Source organism: Nematostella vectensis, chromosome 7, assembly GCF_932526225.1.
Source record: "Nematostella vectensis chromosome 7, jaNemVect1.1, whole genome shotgun sequence".
Lineage (NCBI taxonomy): Eukaryota > Metazoa > Cnidaria > Anthozoa > Actiniaria > Edwardsiidae > Nematostella > Nematostella vectensis.
Window position 1 is genome coordinate 13,141,263 of NC_064040.1, and position 15,433 is coordinate 13,156,695.

Genomic DNA, 15,433 nt, shown 5'->3' on the forward strand with positions numbered 1-15,433 from the left:
AGTCTGAAGAAGATATTGGGTGCTCTTAATGGAGTAATGACTTCTCTCAGGTGGCTCAAAAGTGGGGGGAAACAATCCCACCACATCCCGATACAGGCGCGTACCCAGGATGGCTGAGGGGGGCGTGCGCGGTCATAGGTTTCACTGTCACGAGTGAGTTTTCACAGATCAGGCTATTTTTCAGGCAAGATTAGAGCGCGCCAAGCCGTCAAGACAGCGCGAAAAGGTTGACCAGGCGTGAGATATAAACACTTAAAAAAATTAAATTAAAATAAAAAATAGATACATATATAAATTTAAGAAAATACCCTTAGGAGAAAATATAATCCTTTGCGAGACATTAATAGAAAGAAAATCAGTATTGAGGATGAAGATAAAAAAAAGTTTGTTTCAAATTATGCTGTACTCTATTTTGATCCTAACTCCGATTCAACTTTTTGCTTTTGAGGCTCATTTCTTTATGAAATCATTTTCAAGTTGAGCTATTCCTTCTATACATAGAAAACCCTATTTGCCGGTATGTTTTTCTGTGGAAGAGAGCCGTCTACTACGATCGTGATTATGATGTGATATTTTTAATTATCTCAACGAATGTATGTTCCTGAAGATGATTTAGACCCTGTCCAAACGTACCCAGTTGCTATGGATGTTACTAAAACGAGAACGGGGAACAGGGAACGAGTGATCAGCGGCTATCGACAAATCCAAGATATCGTCCTTCTGTGCTGTCAAAAAAGCAACACCAAAACGTTTTCTTTCTATCCCGGGAAAGCATTTATACATGATAACAAAATATAATGAAATATAATATAATATGAAATAAAAAAGATGTCGGTTCTGATAATTCTAACAGCCCACATTCCGGCACAAGACAATACGAAAGCAGACTCGAAACACTTGAAAACAAAAACGCAATAAATAAGTCAATAGAAACAATACAAAAACGCTGCGTTACAAATCCTTAATAATCTGATAATTTTCTGTTGGTCAATGCATTAAACCATTTATTTGATAAAAAAGTGCAAAATAAAAAAAAATATTAGAAAAATGTATGTACTTATACTTACTTCAAGAAGGCAAAAATATATTAACAGAAATGGGTCAAGCATGTACTAAACAGAGCATACTTTCAAGTGTGTGGCTTACTGTTTAGGAATGAACCAGGTATAAATCCCTGTTTCCCGCTCCCTGTTTTAGTAACATCCCAGTTGCTATTGAAAACGGAGGGTTTTTTTTACGTTTACGCCTCTCGTTATCGGGTACCGAAAACCTCTGTTTTCAAAATCTCCGGATTAGACGAAGCTTATCCGTGTGTCTAAAATAACGTAAACCGCCGTGACACTTATATTATTCAGATGATTGCCCCTGCTTATGATACTCTGTATTTCTTTGATTCAGTTGGTGCGATCTCCTCCAGGAGAATAAGAATTTTACAAAGGAAATATGCTCCCTCAAAAGTCCCCTCCCCCCAAGAAAGTTCTATTTTCAAGCTACTGCTTAGTAATGGGGATAAGCCCACCCTTTGGCTACTCCTATTCTGAAAAAAGAGAGAAATAAAGCAGTTGAACAAGAAGATCAGCCGCGCAAAACAAAACAAAAAAAATGAATAAAAAAGAGGATGCAGGCCAGGGGGAAAGGAGAGGGAAATAATTTTTTCTCCCTTCTTTCTTCTTCCCTGGAGCGCCTTTTTTGCGATAATAGCACCGTGTACTGCCTGCAATCAGGCTAAGGACTAAGTACGCAGCTGCTTTGTCTCCTATTATCTTTGTTCTACAAAGGAGTTATTTTGTCTCTATTCTTCTCGTTCTTTGTGTCGAAGTGCGGATATTGTTTATTTGCCCAATCAAATTGCAGCTTGTAAGAGCTGCGTACTCACCCGGGCTAAGTAAATAACCCCAAAAACCTCACTATGCCGAAAAACCTTTTTATTCAACCTATATAGCTCAGTATATTACAATGTTTCATCTAAAAGCCATTGAATAAATTTATGTACATGTGTGTTATATATAAAGAGAATATATGATTCACTCAGTGACAAATTATTTCATCACACTTTCGCTTCAGCAAGGCCCAGGTTCTTCGACAAGACCTGACGCCCTATCTTCTTGCGTTACAGCATCACGTGAGCGCATCACGCAATCGTGCGATCGGAGCACACTCATCAGTTCGGTCAGCTCTGTCCTCATATTTGCTATATCTGTCTCCAGGGCTTTGTTTGAATCATCGATCTCTTGTGCTGTCTTTAAAAAAAGGAGAGAAATGTCCACAAAAAAGGAAATACCTCGTTGTGTCTACAGCATCGAGTAAGTAGCGAAAATCGGACAAGATGGAGTCAGTGGTATGATAGATGGTTGACTAAAAGATTCAGGCGCGTGTCCAGAGGGGGGTTAGTAGTTAAGATGTTAATTTTATGTTTTAATTTAACGCGGTTATTTTTATGTGTATCTGGATAAAGTTTCTAGGTTGATCCAGTGACCTATCACCAGAGCCGATTTGATCCGCGGTCTCTGAATTAAAATGTGGACTTTAAAAGCACACTAGCATACACACATTGGCACCAGTCGGGCCAAGACGGGACGCTAGCACAGTCTATTACCAGTGCAGTTTGGCAACCATGGACAGCTGTTTCGTTCTTGTTAGGACTCGTCAGCATGGCATAGCCGGTTTGCCTCAGTTAAAATTCATCGGCAAAAAAAACTGCAGGGCGACTTCGACTCGAACGAAGTGCTTTAAACCACAGCTTAGATCCATGTGGGATCTAGAGCTGCGACCGGGCTAGCGTGATGCCAATTGTGCGGATCACGCATGCGACCTTTGCTAGTCTAAAACTCCGTCGGATAGCCAAACTATCCTTGCGAGTATGTATACATAAATGTGCACTTTAAAAGCACACTAGCATACACACATTGGCACCAGTCGGGCCAAGACGGGACGCTAGCACAGTCTATTACCCGTGCAGTTCGGCAACCATGGACAGCTGTTTCGTCCTTGTTAGGACTCGTCAGCATGGCATAGCCGGTTTGCCTCAGTTAAACTTCATCGGCAAAAAAACTGCAGGGCGACTTCAACTCGAACGAAGTGCTTTAAACCACAGCTTAGATCCATGTGGGATCTAGATCATGGTTGCCGAACTGCACGGGTAATAGATTGTGCTAGCGTCCCGTCTTGGCCCGACTGGTGCCAATGTGTGTATGCTAGTGTGCATGTAAAGTCCACATTTATGTATACATACTCGCAAGGATAGTTTGGCTATCCGACGGAGTTTTAGACTAGCAAAGGTCGCATGCGTGATCCGCACAATTGGCATCACGCTAGCCCGGTCGCAGCTCTAGATCCCACATGGATCTGAGCTGTGGTTTAAAGCACTTCGTTCGAGTTGAAGTCGCCCTGCAGTTTTTTTGCCGATGAAGTTTAACTGAGGCAAACCGGCTATGCCATGCTGACGAATCCTAATAAGGACGAAACAGCTGTCCATGGTTGCCGAACTGCATGGGTAATAGACTGTGCTAGCGTCCCGTCTTGGCCCGACTGGTGCCAATGTGTGTATGCTAGTGTGCTTCTAAGGTCCACATTTATGTATACATACTCCCAAGGATAGTTTGGCTATCCGACGGAGTTTTAGACTAGCAAAGGTCGCATGCGTGATCCGCACAATTGGCATCACGCTAGCCCGGTCGCAGCTCTAGATCCCACATGGATCTAAGCTGTGGTTTAAAACACTTCGTTCGAGTCGAAGTCGCCCTGCAGTTTTTTTTGCCGATGAAGTTTAACTGAGGCAAATCGGCTATGCCATGCTGAAGAGTCCTAATAAGGACGAAACAGATGTCCATGGTTGCCGAACTGTGCTAGCGTCCCGTCTTGGCCCGACTGGTGCCAATGTGTGTATGCTAGTGTGCTTCTAAAGTCCACATTTCTGAATTAAAGCTGCATTGTCACCAGTTTACTTCCGGAGGTCCGACGGAAACCTCAACCGTTAAAAGACAAAAGATCCATTAAAATCCGAGATATTTAACAGGCCATCCGCTCTAAATTATCGATCACATCCTCAAAGAAACTTCCAATAGACACACTGCTTTTAATATTTTGAAATATTTTTCGCGTTTTCCGTTAAAAATCATCGAAGATTGTTGCGTAATCGACCGGAAGTAAACTGGTGACCATGCGGCTTTAATACTCTGGACCCCACACTGCCTTTTTCTCTAGACACGCCCCAGAAGTTTTAGCCATCTATTCGACTTTCGTCGATATGCCCTAGGGTTGACAAAGCCACTGTAATTTTATTTTTTATTAAAGCAAGCCAACTTACGACACTTGAGAAACATATATTAAATCAACTTCAGCCATCATTGGCGTTTTCTTATAATTTTCGGTAATCCCTATTTATCTCTGTTAGCCTTACCCTTTCCAACATTTCGATCTTATCTCTCTTTCTTTTGCGGCATCTGTTCGCTGCCTGCTTGTTCCTCTCGCGACGAAGTCGGCGTTTCTCCTCCTCTTCTGGGGTAAGCTTTAAAAAAGGAATCGAATTTTACACAGAATTGAGATATCCTTATATAACTGACTGTTGTACAGAAACTGCAACTGAAAGAAACGGCAACTCGGTCAAAAATGTCAAATGCTGAACTCTCCCTCCCCCCCCCTGTCAAAATAAAGTAAAGGGAAGGGGAAATGGGAATGCGGGTGCCTCAACAGATTTTGTATTTTTTTTCATTGTATGGATAAACAGGAATTTTAAGGGTATTAACGCTATCAATGAGCCAAAAGGATGACCATTATTGCGTTTTTTTAGAGTTCTTCCAGTTTCTTACTTTGTACAAGAAGTACAAAAGTACGACAAATTTGTTAGAAAGAATCTTGATGTTCCGGTCGAACGCAGGTTTATATAACTTTTATTTCAATTTTTGACTTCCGCTTTTGTTTCGCATAACTAAACCATGATCTTATCATCATCATCATCAAACTCCCGAAAACTCCCGAAAATTAAGAAAGTTGATGTCGCTCTTTCCCCATTACTTTTCTGATAGTCCATCCCTATAGGCGATCTGAAAATAGAGACGAGAAAAGCATCCGGGGCTTCCATATATACTTCAACAGGAGGTACGAGTCGATATTTTTAAACTCAATTGAAGTGAAGTAATAAAAATATAACAGTCTGACGGTTGCGGCTTTTTGTGATAATGGCTCAGAACCATAAAAAGACAAAGCAGCTGCTCTAGCCGGCATACAAAAGATCGTCGTTCTACGAACAAATAAAGACTTCTGCAGGGTCATAGTTAGTTTATTAGAAGGCAATATGAGCGAAAAAAGAACCTTTATCATAACAATCTGACAATATAACCGGATTATAACATTTGAATATCATAGGACGGCTTTTATCATATTCCTTTTTTCATCATGCGCAAATGGAACTTTTAAATGGAAAGCTGTGTATCTGGTATCTGGTGTGCTGAATATCATCAGAACATGTGTTTTAGAAACTGGTGTATTTTTTTTTTTTTTTTTTTTTCTGGTTTTACCTGTTCTTTCCTTTTTCTGTCCGTGACCGTAGAAAGTCTTATCGGCCCCAGGCCTCGAGCACATCTTCTGGTCTGGATGACTGTACGAAGATTTTCTTTAACTGGCATCCCTGCTCCTATCGCACTCTCCCAAATTATCAGTGAACTTATGTCTTTATAAACAAGTACACAAGTAGCTGTAATTGTGCAATTTCTGGTTATAACTGTAAGAGAGAAATATAAAATTAGAGAAACAATTTAAAGGAATTGAAACTTTTGCTGATAAGGTTTTAACTAGTTTTCTTTCAGCGGACGTCCCTTCTGGTCAAGCTGCGTCAAATATAGTGTTCCATTCCGTTAGCGCGACTAAAGCATTCCTGTCTACACTCGAAAATCTTAAAACCATTTCCAACAGCCCTGCTTCTAAACATTATTATTCGTGGGAAAAAAGACATGACAGTAACAGTGACAGTGTGTTATCTGTAAAAATGCCAACGTTAGATGGAAGCAACGAAGGAGATAAACCCTTCCCATACATGCGGCTTCAATTTCCCATATACAAATACGAAAAAAAGGCATACAAAAGATGAGATAAGTAAAGAATAGATAACTAATTTACAAATTAGTATTATATTACCTACATGTTATCTCCAAGTAACGCAATTTAGAACAGTAGCAAGTCGAAAAAGTCTAAATGGTCAGCCAAAAGATGCGCTGTTGTATACTTCTACTACTTTACAACATAATTTATTTACGTTACCTTTTTGTAGGGTTCAATCTCTCTTGATGGCAGGCCCATAAGCTAATCATCGGTATTGTGGCTTCATCGAAACTGAATTAGGTTTATCTATTGTATATCAAGAAAAGGCAAGCTTGTCTAATTTGAGCATTTATACTAAGGTATACTTTCATGAGTCTTGCTTGATGTAACCCAATCCGCTTTTCTATTTGTAACTTTTTCTTTCAAATTCTATCATGCCGAAAACCTAATCATTTGTATACCATTATTAGCAGAGAGTTTCCCGTTGACTTCGTGACTAGCCGTTCCTAAATACTATTTCTCAAAGTTATGGTTGTCGAAGCATTTCCTGTCAACTCTGCTGCCCAAAGCACTTTTGCATCGAAATCGAGTGGGATCGCTAGCGGGGTATTGGCAATAAAAAAGCGGCTTCAACAAACTTGCATAAATAAAGACTCGTACACCCTACAAATTTAGACATGCCCTGTTATGCACATCATCGCAGGTACCTGTTTGTTAGCGTCATTTCACAAACGGGCGCTCAAGAAGGCGTCTTTGTTCAAACTCGTTTCCAGGGCTTCTTTGAGTTATGCTCGGCGCTTTTTTTTTTCAACTGTGAACATCGGGGCTGGGCAAACATTTTATAATTCAAGCTATCCATATTCTGGGAATTACAGTAAGGGGAAATGAAGCCAGGTGACGTAATTCAGAGAAATAGCTGTGAATATATTACAATGAGGTTGATTCAAACTGTTTCAATCAATGAGATTTCATAGAATTCGTAGAATTTGTTAAGGGAGCAAGAGAAGCGTAAAAAACACGATACATACGAAAGCATAAAAAAACACAAGATGCAAACCAAGATTTCCAAATAGGTCGCCCCTTTTAAATGGAAGTTTGTCGTTACGGTAGAATGGATACGAAATGAAGATTCGGAACTCCGCCGCTCTGTAAGGGCGTTTGACACTATATGAAACGAGTTCAAATTTCCGGTATTATCCCTAAAAGATTCAGGAAGATTTCCCCGGAAAAAGGTGTTTAATTAATTAAGAAGAAGAAAATATAAAGTAAGGGCATGACCTGTTCTGTTAATAGTTACGAGTAATTCATAACAGTTAATATAAAATCGTTTTATTTTACTTCAGCGCAACATGTACACAAACAAAACACTGACAAGACAGATCTTATAACATCCGGTTTACTTCCGGTAACAGCCATGCAATATACTGTATTAAAACTGAGATTCCTTGCACGAGTGTTTGCAATAAAATGAAACCGATATTATGTAAGCTGAATTTAGATACTTTCAATTAGTACCAAGGGGTAGCGACTAGTGTAATTCCCGAAGAGTAGAAAATGATAGAGGGCTCGATAACACCAATTCGATTTAGAAGTGATGCACATTTCAGGTGTGTAGATTGTCATCTCTGTTTGTGGAGAGAAGGGAAAACACCGAATTACTTGTATTCTCAAATCACTTCATGATATCCGTAAGTACATAGAACTATTTTTTTATGGCATTCTCTCCTTTAAATCATCATTGTTTATCGACTTGATTTTATTTATCCATTCATGAGAAAAGCCTACAACAAGCGGGAGTGTAATAAATATACATTTTTTTTCAAAAATTTTAATCTGAAAAATAATATCATTAAAGTTATTCCATTACAAATTTAACTGTTTATAGATAGCAGTTCTTAGCAACAAAATAAATAATTATGTCTTACCGTTTATTAAATATATTTTTGCCCTACTCTCTAATATGATTACAGTCTTTTAAGACTAAAAAGAGCCCCAGCAAGTGAGAACTACGAGGGATTCACCAAATTCGCCAGCGGAAGTTATCATAATTGTCAACCCAACTTGGACAGAAATCTTGTGAAATCGGGTGAAATACAGTATATGTGAAGAAAAAAAAAAAAACAAGAAAAAAAAATCTAAGCCAATGTGGGTGAATACAGAGAATGTATGAACAATCTCACAAAAAATAGGCTTGTGATGAGGTCCAAAATCTTGTGGCAAATGGGTTATTTTGTTGCGATTGTACCTGTGAAAGCCCTCTGCGTTTTCTCTTACTTTCTAAGAAACCAGAAGCAAATTGCAACGATTTTTCTTGATCTTATTCTATCTGCATATAAGATTCTGAAAGAACCCAACCACCTGATTCTGTGGCAGCTCAACGTGTTATGGAATGATAGGAGGTGATGGCAAAGCCAATTTCTTTCTCTTCCTCGCACCAAACACAGGCCCGTACCCAGAAAAGTGCAGGGGGTGCAAACGCATACCCCCAAATAAAACAAAAAACGGCGGAAAGTCCACTACCGGTTCACAATATATGTGCTATTTGTATACAAAACTATAAAGCATAAGCGATTTCTAGATCACACTGGTATGTCATATTTTAAAAGTCAAACTTTTCTGTAGGCAAATCCGATAATAAACTTCCCGTGGAGATACTACAATGGCATAAAAACATTTTTTTGTGCTTTCGGGATGGTTAGAATTTTATTGAAAAACTCTTGTCAATGTGCCACCTGTACAGTAACATTGCCTGGTTCGCGCATTTGTCGATATTTGCCGTTTTGCAGCCCTGTGCAGGAAGATGTGGTCTTTGCTGAATTCTTTCTACACTGGCACAACAGTAAGATAAGGGGGACTACTATCAGGACAGACACACAGACAGTGAGTACCATGCAACCAGTGGACACTGAAAAAGAGACACATGGACAGTGAGCACCATGCAACCAGTGGACACTGAAAAAGAGACACACAGACAGTGAGTACCATGCAACCAGTGGACACTGAAAAAGAGACACATGGACAGTGAGTACCATGCAACCAGTGGACACTAAAAAAGAGACACACGGACAGTGAGTACCATGTAACCAGTGGACACTGAAAAAGAGACACACGGACAGTGAGTGACATGCAACCAGTAGACACTGAAAAGAGACACACAGACAGTGAGTACCAAACAGTTAGATGACACATAGATAATAAGTTCCAGGCAACCAGTGACAGTAAGCATAACAGACAGTGAGCATGAGGAAACCAGTGGACACTTAAACAACGACACACAGACATTGAGTACTTGGCAAACAGGACACTAAAAAAGAGACACACGGACAGTAAGTACCAAGCAACCAGAGAACACTGAAACAAGGACAAACAGACAGTGAGTATGAAAGAAACAGAAGACACTAAAACAAGGACACACAGACAGTGAGTATGAAAGAAACAGAAGACACCAAAACAGGGACACACAGACAGTGAGCATGAAAGAAACAGAAGACACTAAAACAAGGACACACAGACAGTGAGTATGAAAAAAACAGAAGACACCAAAACAAGGACACACAGACAGTGATTTACTAGGTAACCAGTAATAACCCACACTAGAAAAGGATGAATGCCAAATGGAAGATTAATTGGCATCAAACTTCTTACTTTTTGAACAACTTGCTTGTCCCTTGCCTGATGTAAACAAGTCGTTTTTACAAGGTGTGCAAACAGTTGATCTGATAATCAAACATAACCACATAAACTACCAGGCTTAATAAAAGAAGAGTAGTAGAGAGTAACTAGCAAAAAAATGAGAGTTAATGGTGGTGGTAGATGCTAGTATTATCAGCGGTGAAGCCAGGATTTTTAACAGGAGGGGGCCCAAAAGGCCCTTTCAAGGCATTTCCTCCTGTGTTTCAGATAATGTCTCATTTACTGTATATTTTTGGCTGCTAGAAGGGGGGCCAGGCACCCTTGGCCACCCCCCTGGCTACGCCCCTGGCTACCCCCCTGGCTACCCCCCTGGCTACGCCCCTGATTATCATACTGTAATGAATTCTCCCATATCAGGGCTTCTGGAATTACCCGGAAAAGGTATTTTATTATTAGTCCTAGGCCTTCGCGGTTTAGCAAAGAACGCCTAGTCATTTTATTTGTTTTTGAAATTTAGTTCGAAATATCGCACTCTTACGAAGAATATCTCTTTTTTTACGAGAAATAGAGGTAAGAACCCTAAAAGAACACATCAGCTGTGCAATTAAATGTTTTGTCTTTCAAAATTACACGGGGTTACGCAGAAATTTGTGGATTACACGGAAAAAGCCAAATTACGCGCTTACGCACAAGCGCGTAAATTCCAGAAGCCCTGCCATATAGAGTTTTTTTTGTCTGTTTGATAGTCCAATTAACATTTATTGTAGTTGATTTGCATTTTAGTTATAATCTTTTGGTTATATTTGTTGGTTGAAATGGTCAAAATGGGGAGAATAATAAAATTAAAAAAATACCAACATTATAAAAAATTATCATTATCACAACTAGAGGATCTTTCAATAAAAAATGACAAACATACCCATGTTTTCCGGTATATGTACCAGCCTTGCAGGGTTGGCATCTACTGCTTCCTGGATTGGCATTGAAGTGACCAGGCAGGCACCTAGAAAGGGGAAAAGGTACATAGACATCAAGTATCAGGCATCAAGAAATAAAAAAATAAAGAAAAGGGAATAGCAGTAAATGTAATATGGTGCCCATGAAGGTCTACAGTCAAACAGTACAATCATGCTCTCCCTAGAGCTGATAATTGAGTTCATTATTTGAAAATTCCGTTTGATTATTTGCCAAGAAGTTTCCGTTCTTGAAACGAGTATTAAGATTATCAAATGGACTCACTTCTCTTACTGTTAGTCACATGCTGTATGAACTCAACAAGCGGGCAAAAATTCAAACCACTGTTTCTTGTAAGTCAAGAGATTACCAAAGGTTTTTGTTAATTTATTACAGGGATAAATGCCTCTTTATTTACACACACAAAAATGACAAAGTCTAATAAAAATTATCAAGCTTTGCTTATTTCAAGAATTGAAACTTCTCGGCAAATAATTTAATGGAATTTCGAAAAAAATGAACTCATTAATCTACTCTAGGGGGCACGCTTGACCTGGTTTGATTGATGGAAATGCCTACAGAGATATAAAGAGAGATATAAAGAACAGCCTTTTTGTGACCATGATATCAGAACTTGAAAAAGTCATAAAGGTTTAACCAAACTGTATAATCTGCTTGTCATGAACGATACTGCCACAGCAAGGAAATGGAATCTAAAGCTATTCCTTACTAATAGGACCTATATATAAACATGGATAATAAGAAAAGATCCTAATAAATAAATGGAATGACTGAAGCAAGATGGTAATGAGAATGTTTGTTTTGTTTTTTGAACTGACCTTTTGCAAGCAAGAGTTGTGAAATTCATCTTATTTCCTGAGCTATACGTCCCTTTAGGGCAGGATACACACAATATGGATTGCTTTAGGTAACTTCCTGCAGGGCAGAACACTGAAAAACATGGAGATAATGTTTCTTGAACAAAGGCTCACAAATCTGCTTACTCAACAAAACTTCAACACCACAATCATCTGTTTATCATCTTTGTGTGAAGTGGAGAGGGAAGCTTACCAAGACATTAATCTGGATTTGTCGCATAGCCAGAGGGCACTGACGAAGACTATTTGCACTATGCCACAGTCAGAGAAGGGGGGCACTTCTATACAGACATTATGCACTACGGTGAGCTGGAGGGGGAGCGGGGCACTGGCCAAGACAATCTGCACGACAATCTGCACTATGGCACAGTCAGGGGGAGTACTTATATACAGACATTATGCTCTATGGTGCAGCCCAAGGGGGAGGGGGGCACTGACCAAGTCATTCTGTACTATGGTTCTGCACTGGGATAAGACAGGGGGGGACTTACCAGGACATCCTTGGTCTGTGGTGCAGTCATGGCAACTGATCTGATCATCTAACTTGCTGTTCATGGGAGGAGCATGCATACTGCTGTTCACTTTGTTGCAGCCAAAATAGCCTCTCTTAACAAAAGCAAACCAAATGAAAATAAAGTTACATAATTGATGTACTAACGTCCACCAGCTATACTGGTGTGGAAGGCACTACAGAGCTAGGCGCCACATCAAGTGCCCCCTTGCGTGTATTGCTAGTAAGCACTGTCACTGAGGGTGGTCACTGCCAGAGGGTTAATTGCACCCCCAGAGGTTCTATAACGTCCCTTTGGTTCAAGTTAATGTAGTGCCAATTAAAGAAATTGGAACAGTTTTGGTAGTTAAGGAAGATAAGAAACAAGGAAAATTAATTAAAGAGGCATGTACTCGGAAAAAAAATCCCCAGACCAGAGCCACAGTATTGTGTGACAAGTGCTCTAACCCTCTAGGCCTCTCATGCTTCTATCTAATTAAAATTCTAGATTTCTAGGTAAACATATAAATAAGACACAATCAAGGCCAAGCACTAAGCACATACCAGGTGTTGGCAAATTAACTGAAACAAAATTTGTATGCTTCAGAACTAAGAATTATTAAAATCTAATTTTGGTACATCCATCTTTCTTGAAGGACAGTGTGTTGTATTTTAGATGTATAAATCATTTGAAAACATTACCTTGATGTCTACTTTAGTGACTTTACTTTTAACATTAAGCACAGGTGCAACAGCTGTCCCATATGTACCAAGAAATGAACTATCATCAATATCAACAAGACCTTCGTCAGTTACTTCAATTAAAGATCCCCCAAGGACCACATTATCCTTGAAGATAGTGCTTGACATTCCTGTTACACCAACAACTGCGATCTTTAAAACACTTCCAGTGTTCTGATAGAATATGGAGCTTGACAGTGTGACGTTTTGAGCACTTGCTTGAATGAGACTTCCTTGGCTCCCAATCTTATTGTTTGTAAAAGAACTGTCTTTAAGTAAAACTTGATCTAGGTCCTTGGCTGAAAGAATAGTTCCACGGTTGTGAGCAAAGCTACAATCACTTATAAAAACCGTGCTATCCCTTCCTGAAAGGGAGGATACAGAAAAAGTGGGTGATCCCTCTATCCATCCAGTGCAGTTACTTGTCCTAGTATGAGTCAATTGTAGATCAGACCCTGAGCTAACAATACTGAATCGACTATTTTGGAATGTGCAGTTATGCATGGACAGGATTGATGCTACTGGGTTTATTAGCAGAGCGTTCGTTGAGTTTGTGGTTGTCCATAAAATGTTGCTGAATGTGAAATTGCACTCTCTGATGTCCAAGGAAAACGTCAAGGTAACATCATGAGCAGAGCTGAAAAGACATTAAATCTATTAGCAGCACACATGCAGGATTATGAAAATACATCCAAATATTTTCAGCAGACAGAAAGATAAATGGAAAGACAAATGTATTTTTTGTGTATTTGTGAGTATCCAGCGAAGCTATTCAGGGAAAGTTCATTTATTATCCTGAGAGGGAGGAGGGGGGGGGGGGGTTGGGGGTGTGAGGATACTGTGGGGGGCCTCTAGAAATTTCTGAGGTCTAAAGGGGGGGCGTTGAAAGTGTTTGGATTTTAAAAGAGGGGGCACTGATTCCTTTAGGTGTTGTCTCTACTATATAATTTGACGAAGTGTCAAATCAGACCTTTTGGTTTAACTTGTCTCGGTTTGGGGGCAGTTATTTGGTATGCACAATCCAGGAGTCCAGAATACGTAATAAGCCACCTTTTATCTATGCAATGCAAACATCTTTTTATGGTTTCCGCTATTAAGTGCTTATGTTCCATATCTAAAATATAAACAAAACGTTTTAATGCTATAAGTGCTCATTCTCAGTCATCAAAATCCTCGCTCATATCTGATTGGCTGTCTTCCTCGCCCTCTTTCTTTTCTCTTTTCTCATTCTGCGCTTTTCTTGCAAGCAAAAGATCGAAAAGCCTTTTCGCTTTTTTTATGTCATCTTTAGCATCAACCATTATCAGGTTGCAACCTGGAGTTAGTCACATCTTTGAGAAATTGAGTGCCTTCACTTTTTCTGAATTAATGTTTTTAGCCAATTCATTCCCCTCCACTTTCTCAATTCTTCAATCTCTTTCTTCAATCTCTTGATTGCATTCCTTTGACATTGTCTTTGCCATTTCTTACTTCGCTCCTTCTTTCTTTGATTTTTGGGAGAAATATGGGGAGAGTATATAGAAATATGGGGAAAATATGGGGAGAGTGTAAGGGGGGGGGGGGGGGGCATGGAAAATTTTGTTCTGCCTGAAGGGGGAGGTCAACTAATTTTATCCCTTACTTTTATGAAAATCCTCACACCTCTCCCTCAGGGTAATAAAAGAACTTTCGCTAAAATAAATAAATAAATAAATAAATAAATAAATAAATAAATAAATAAATAAATAAATAAATAAATAAATAAATAAATAAATAAATGTACAGGATAGATAGAAAGAGAAACAGACAAACAGAAAAGGTTGATAAATAGACAAAAAGATTAATAAACTGACAAACCAATAGACCTACAAAGATGGACAGGTTGACAGGCAATATGTATAAATAGACAGACATACAAATGTACAGGACAGGCAGACCAATAGACCAACAAATGTACAGGAAAAAAAGATTAATAGACAGACAGGCACTCCAATTGACAGACCTAATGTACAGGACAGACAGATAGGCAATGCAGAGGCACGGGTCTGGTCCCAAGGACAATAAAACCCCAATTTCATTTTCCACGACGAAAATAAAATACTCACTCTCCTCGGATAACATAAGCTCCAGGGTGCCCGTCCTTACATTCTACCCTGATTGATTGGCCTGTGTACAGCCCAGAAGCCACGGTAATCATGGCAGACCGAGCAGCAGTTTGCAGACTTCTCCCTACAGCGAACTGTACAGTTTTACAAGGTTCTATCTGCGCACCACACGAATCCACATCCTTTCCTTTGGAACCATCCACATACAGGTTCACTGAGTTACTGAGGTATAAGTCACCGAGCGCGGAGGCAATCAGCAGAAGAAATATCTCAAGGTGCAGGCAAGATTGACGAGACGCCATCTTCATGAGATGTTGCGTTCTTAAACCTACCAGGAAACTAAATCTATACGGTAAAAAAGATTATTGGATAGCTATCTTGTTCTCATTGCCATGATTGAGCTCATAGCATGTGAAAATCGTAAAAAAAAATGAATTATATCTTTTCATCACGCATGTGAACTTGTAAAGACAGAGTGCAGATTTACCTCTGCAGGAGACTGGAAACTAAAATATTCTTTACATTATGGGTTGCCTGTGGCAAATATTTCAGCTTTTCCCTACACTCAAATAAGCATTTCCGACTAAATCTGCTAATAATTACCTGCTTCGTAATTC

General features: G+C 39.4%; 2 protein-coding genes across 4 annotated transcripts; both read right to left on the reverse strand.

Moving 5' to 3' along the window:
- Nucleotides 1-1,908: 1,908 nt before the first annotated feature.
- On the reverse strand, nt 1,909-6,882 carry LOC125556791 (cyclic AMP-dependent transcription factor ATF-3-like). Of its 2 annotated transcripts, XM_048730162.1 has the most exons (5): nt 6,744-6,882; nt 6,259-6,342; nt 5,517-5,721; nt 4,400-4,507; nt 1,909-2,240 (listed from the first exon to the last, which is right to left on the reverse strand). In XM_048730162.1, exons 2-5 carry the CDS (start codon nt 6,303-6,305, stop codon nt 2,061-2,063), a joined length of 540 nt encoding a protein of 179 aa, XP_048586119.1. In that variant the 5' UTR covers nt 6,306-6,342; nt 6,744-6,882; the 3' UTR covers nt 1,909-2,060. The 2 variants fall into 2 exon arrangements, with proteins under 2 accessions (XP_048586119.1, XP_048586118.1); XM_048730161.1 differs by lacking the exon at nt 6,744-6,882 and having other exon boundaries at nt 6,259-6,729.
- Nucleotides 6,883-7,947: 1,065 nt separating this feature from the next.
- Nucleotides 7,948-15,311, reverse strand: LOC5508242. Of its 2 annotated transcripts, none has more exons than XM_048730158.1 (7): nt 14,817-15,310; nt 12,694-13,369; nt 11,993-12,107; nt 11,463-11,574; nt 10,589-10,672; nt 9,682-9,752; nt 7,948-8,941 (listed from the first exon to the last, which is right to left on the reverse strand). In XM_048730158.1, exons 1-7 carry the CDS (start codon nt 15,122-15,124, stop codon nt 8,757-8,759), a joined length of 1,551 nt encoding a protein of 516 aa, XP_048586115.1. In that variant the 5' UTR covers nt 15,125-15,310; the 3' UTR covers nt 7,948-8,756. The 2 variants fall into 2 exon arrangements, with proteins under 2 accessions (XP_048586115.1, XP_048586116.1); XM_048730159.1 differs by lacking the exon at nt 7,948-8,941 and adding an exon at nt 9,131-9,295 and having other exon boundaries at nt 14,817-15,311.
- Between the last annotated feature and the right edge of the window lie 122 nt (nt 15,312-15,433).

Excerpts from the sequence above, each read along its gene's own strand:
- LOC125556791 (XM_048730162.1), bottom strand. The coding sequence starts at position 6,305 with ATGATTAGCTTATGGGCCTGCCATCAAGAGAGATTGAACCCTACAAA. Across the intron at positions 4,508-5,516 it reads ACAGAAAAAGGAAAGAACAG|CTTACCCCAGAAGAGGAGGA; the intron begins GTAAAACCAGAA and ends CCTTTTTTAAAG. Across the intron at positions 2,241-4,399 it reads AGATCGAAATGTTGGAAAGG|ACAGCACAAGAGATCGATGA; the intron begins GTAAGGCTAACA and ends CTTTTTTTAAAG.
- LOC5508242 (XM_048730158.1), bottom strand. The coding sequence starts at position 15,124 with ATGAAGATGGCGTCTCGTCAATCTTGCCTGCACCTTGAGATATTTCTT. Across the intron at positions 12,108-12,693 it reads TCACTAAAGTAGACATCAAG|AGAGGCTATTTTGGCTGCAA; the intron begins GTAATGTTTTCA and ends GCTTTTGTTAAG. Across the intron at positions 8,942-9,681 it reads ACAAGCAAGTTGTTCAAAAA|TGTCCACTGGTTGCATGGTA; the intron begins GTAAGAAGTTTG and ends TCTCTTTTTCAG.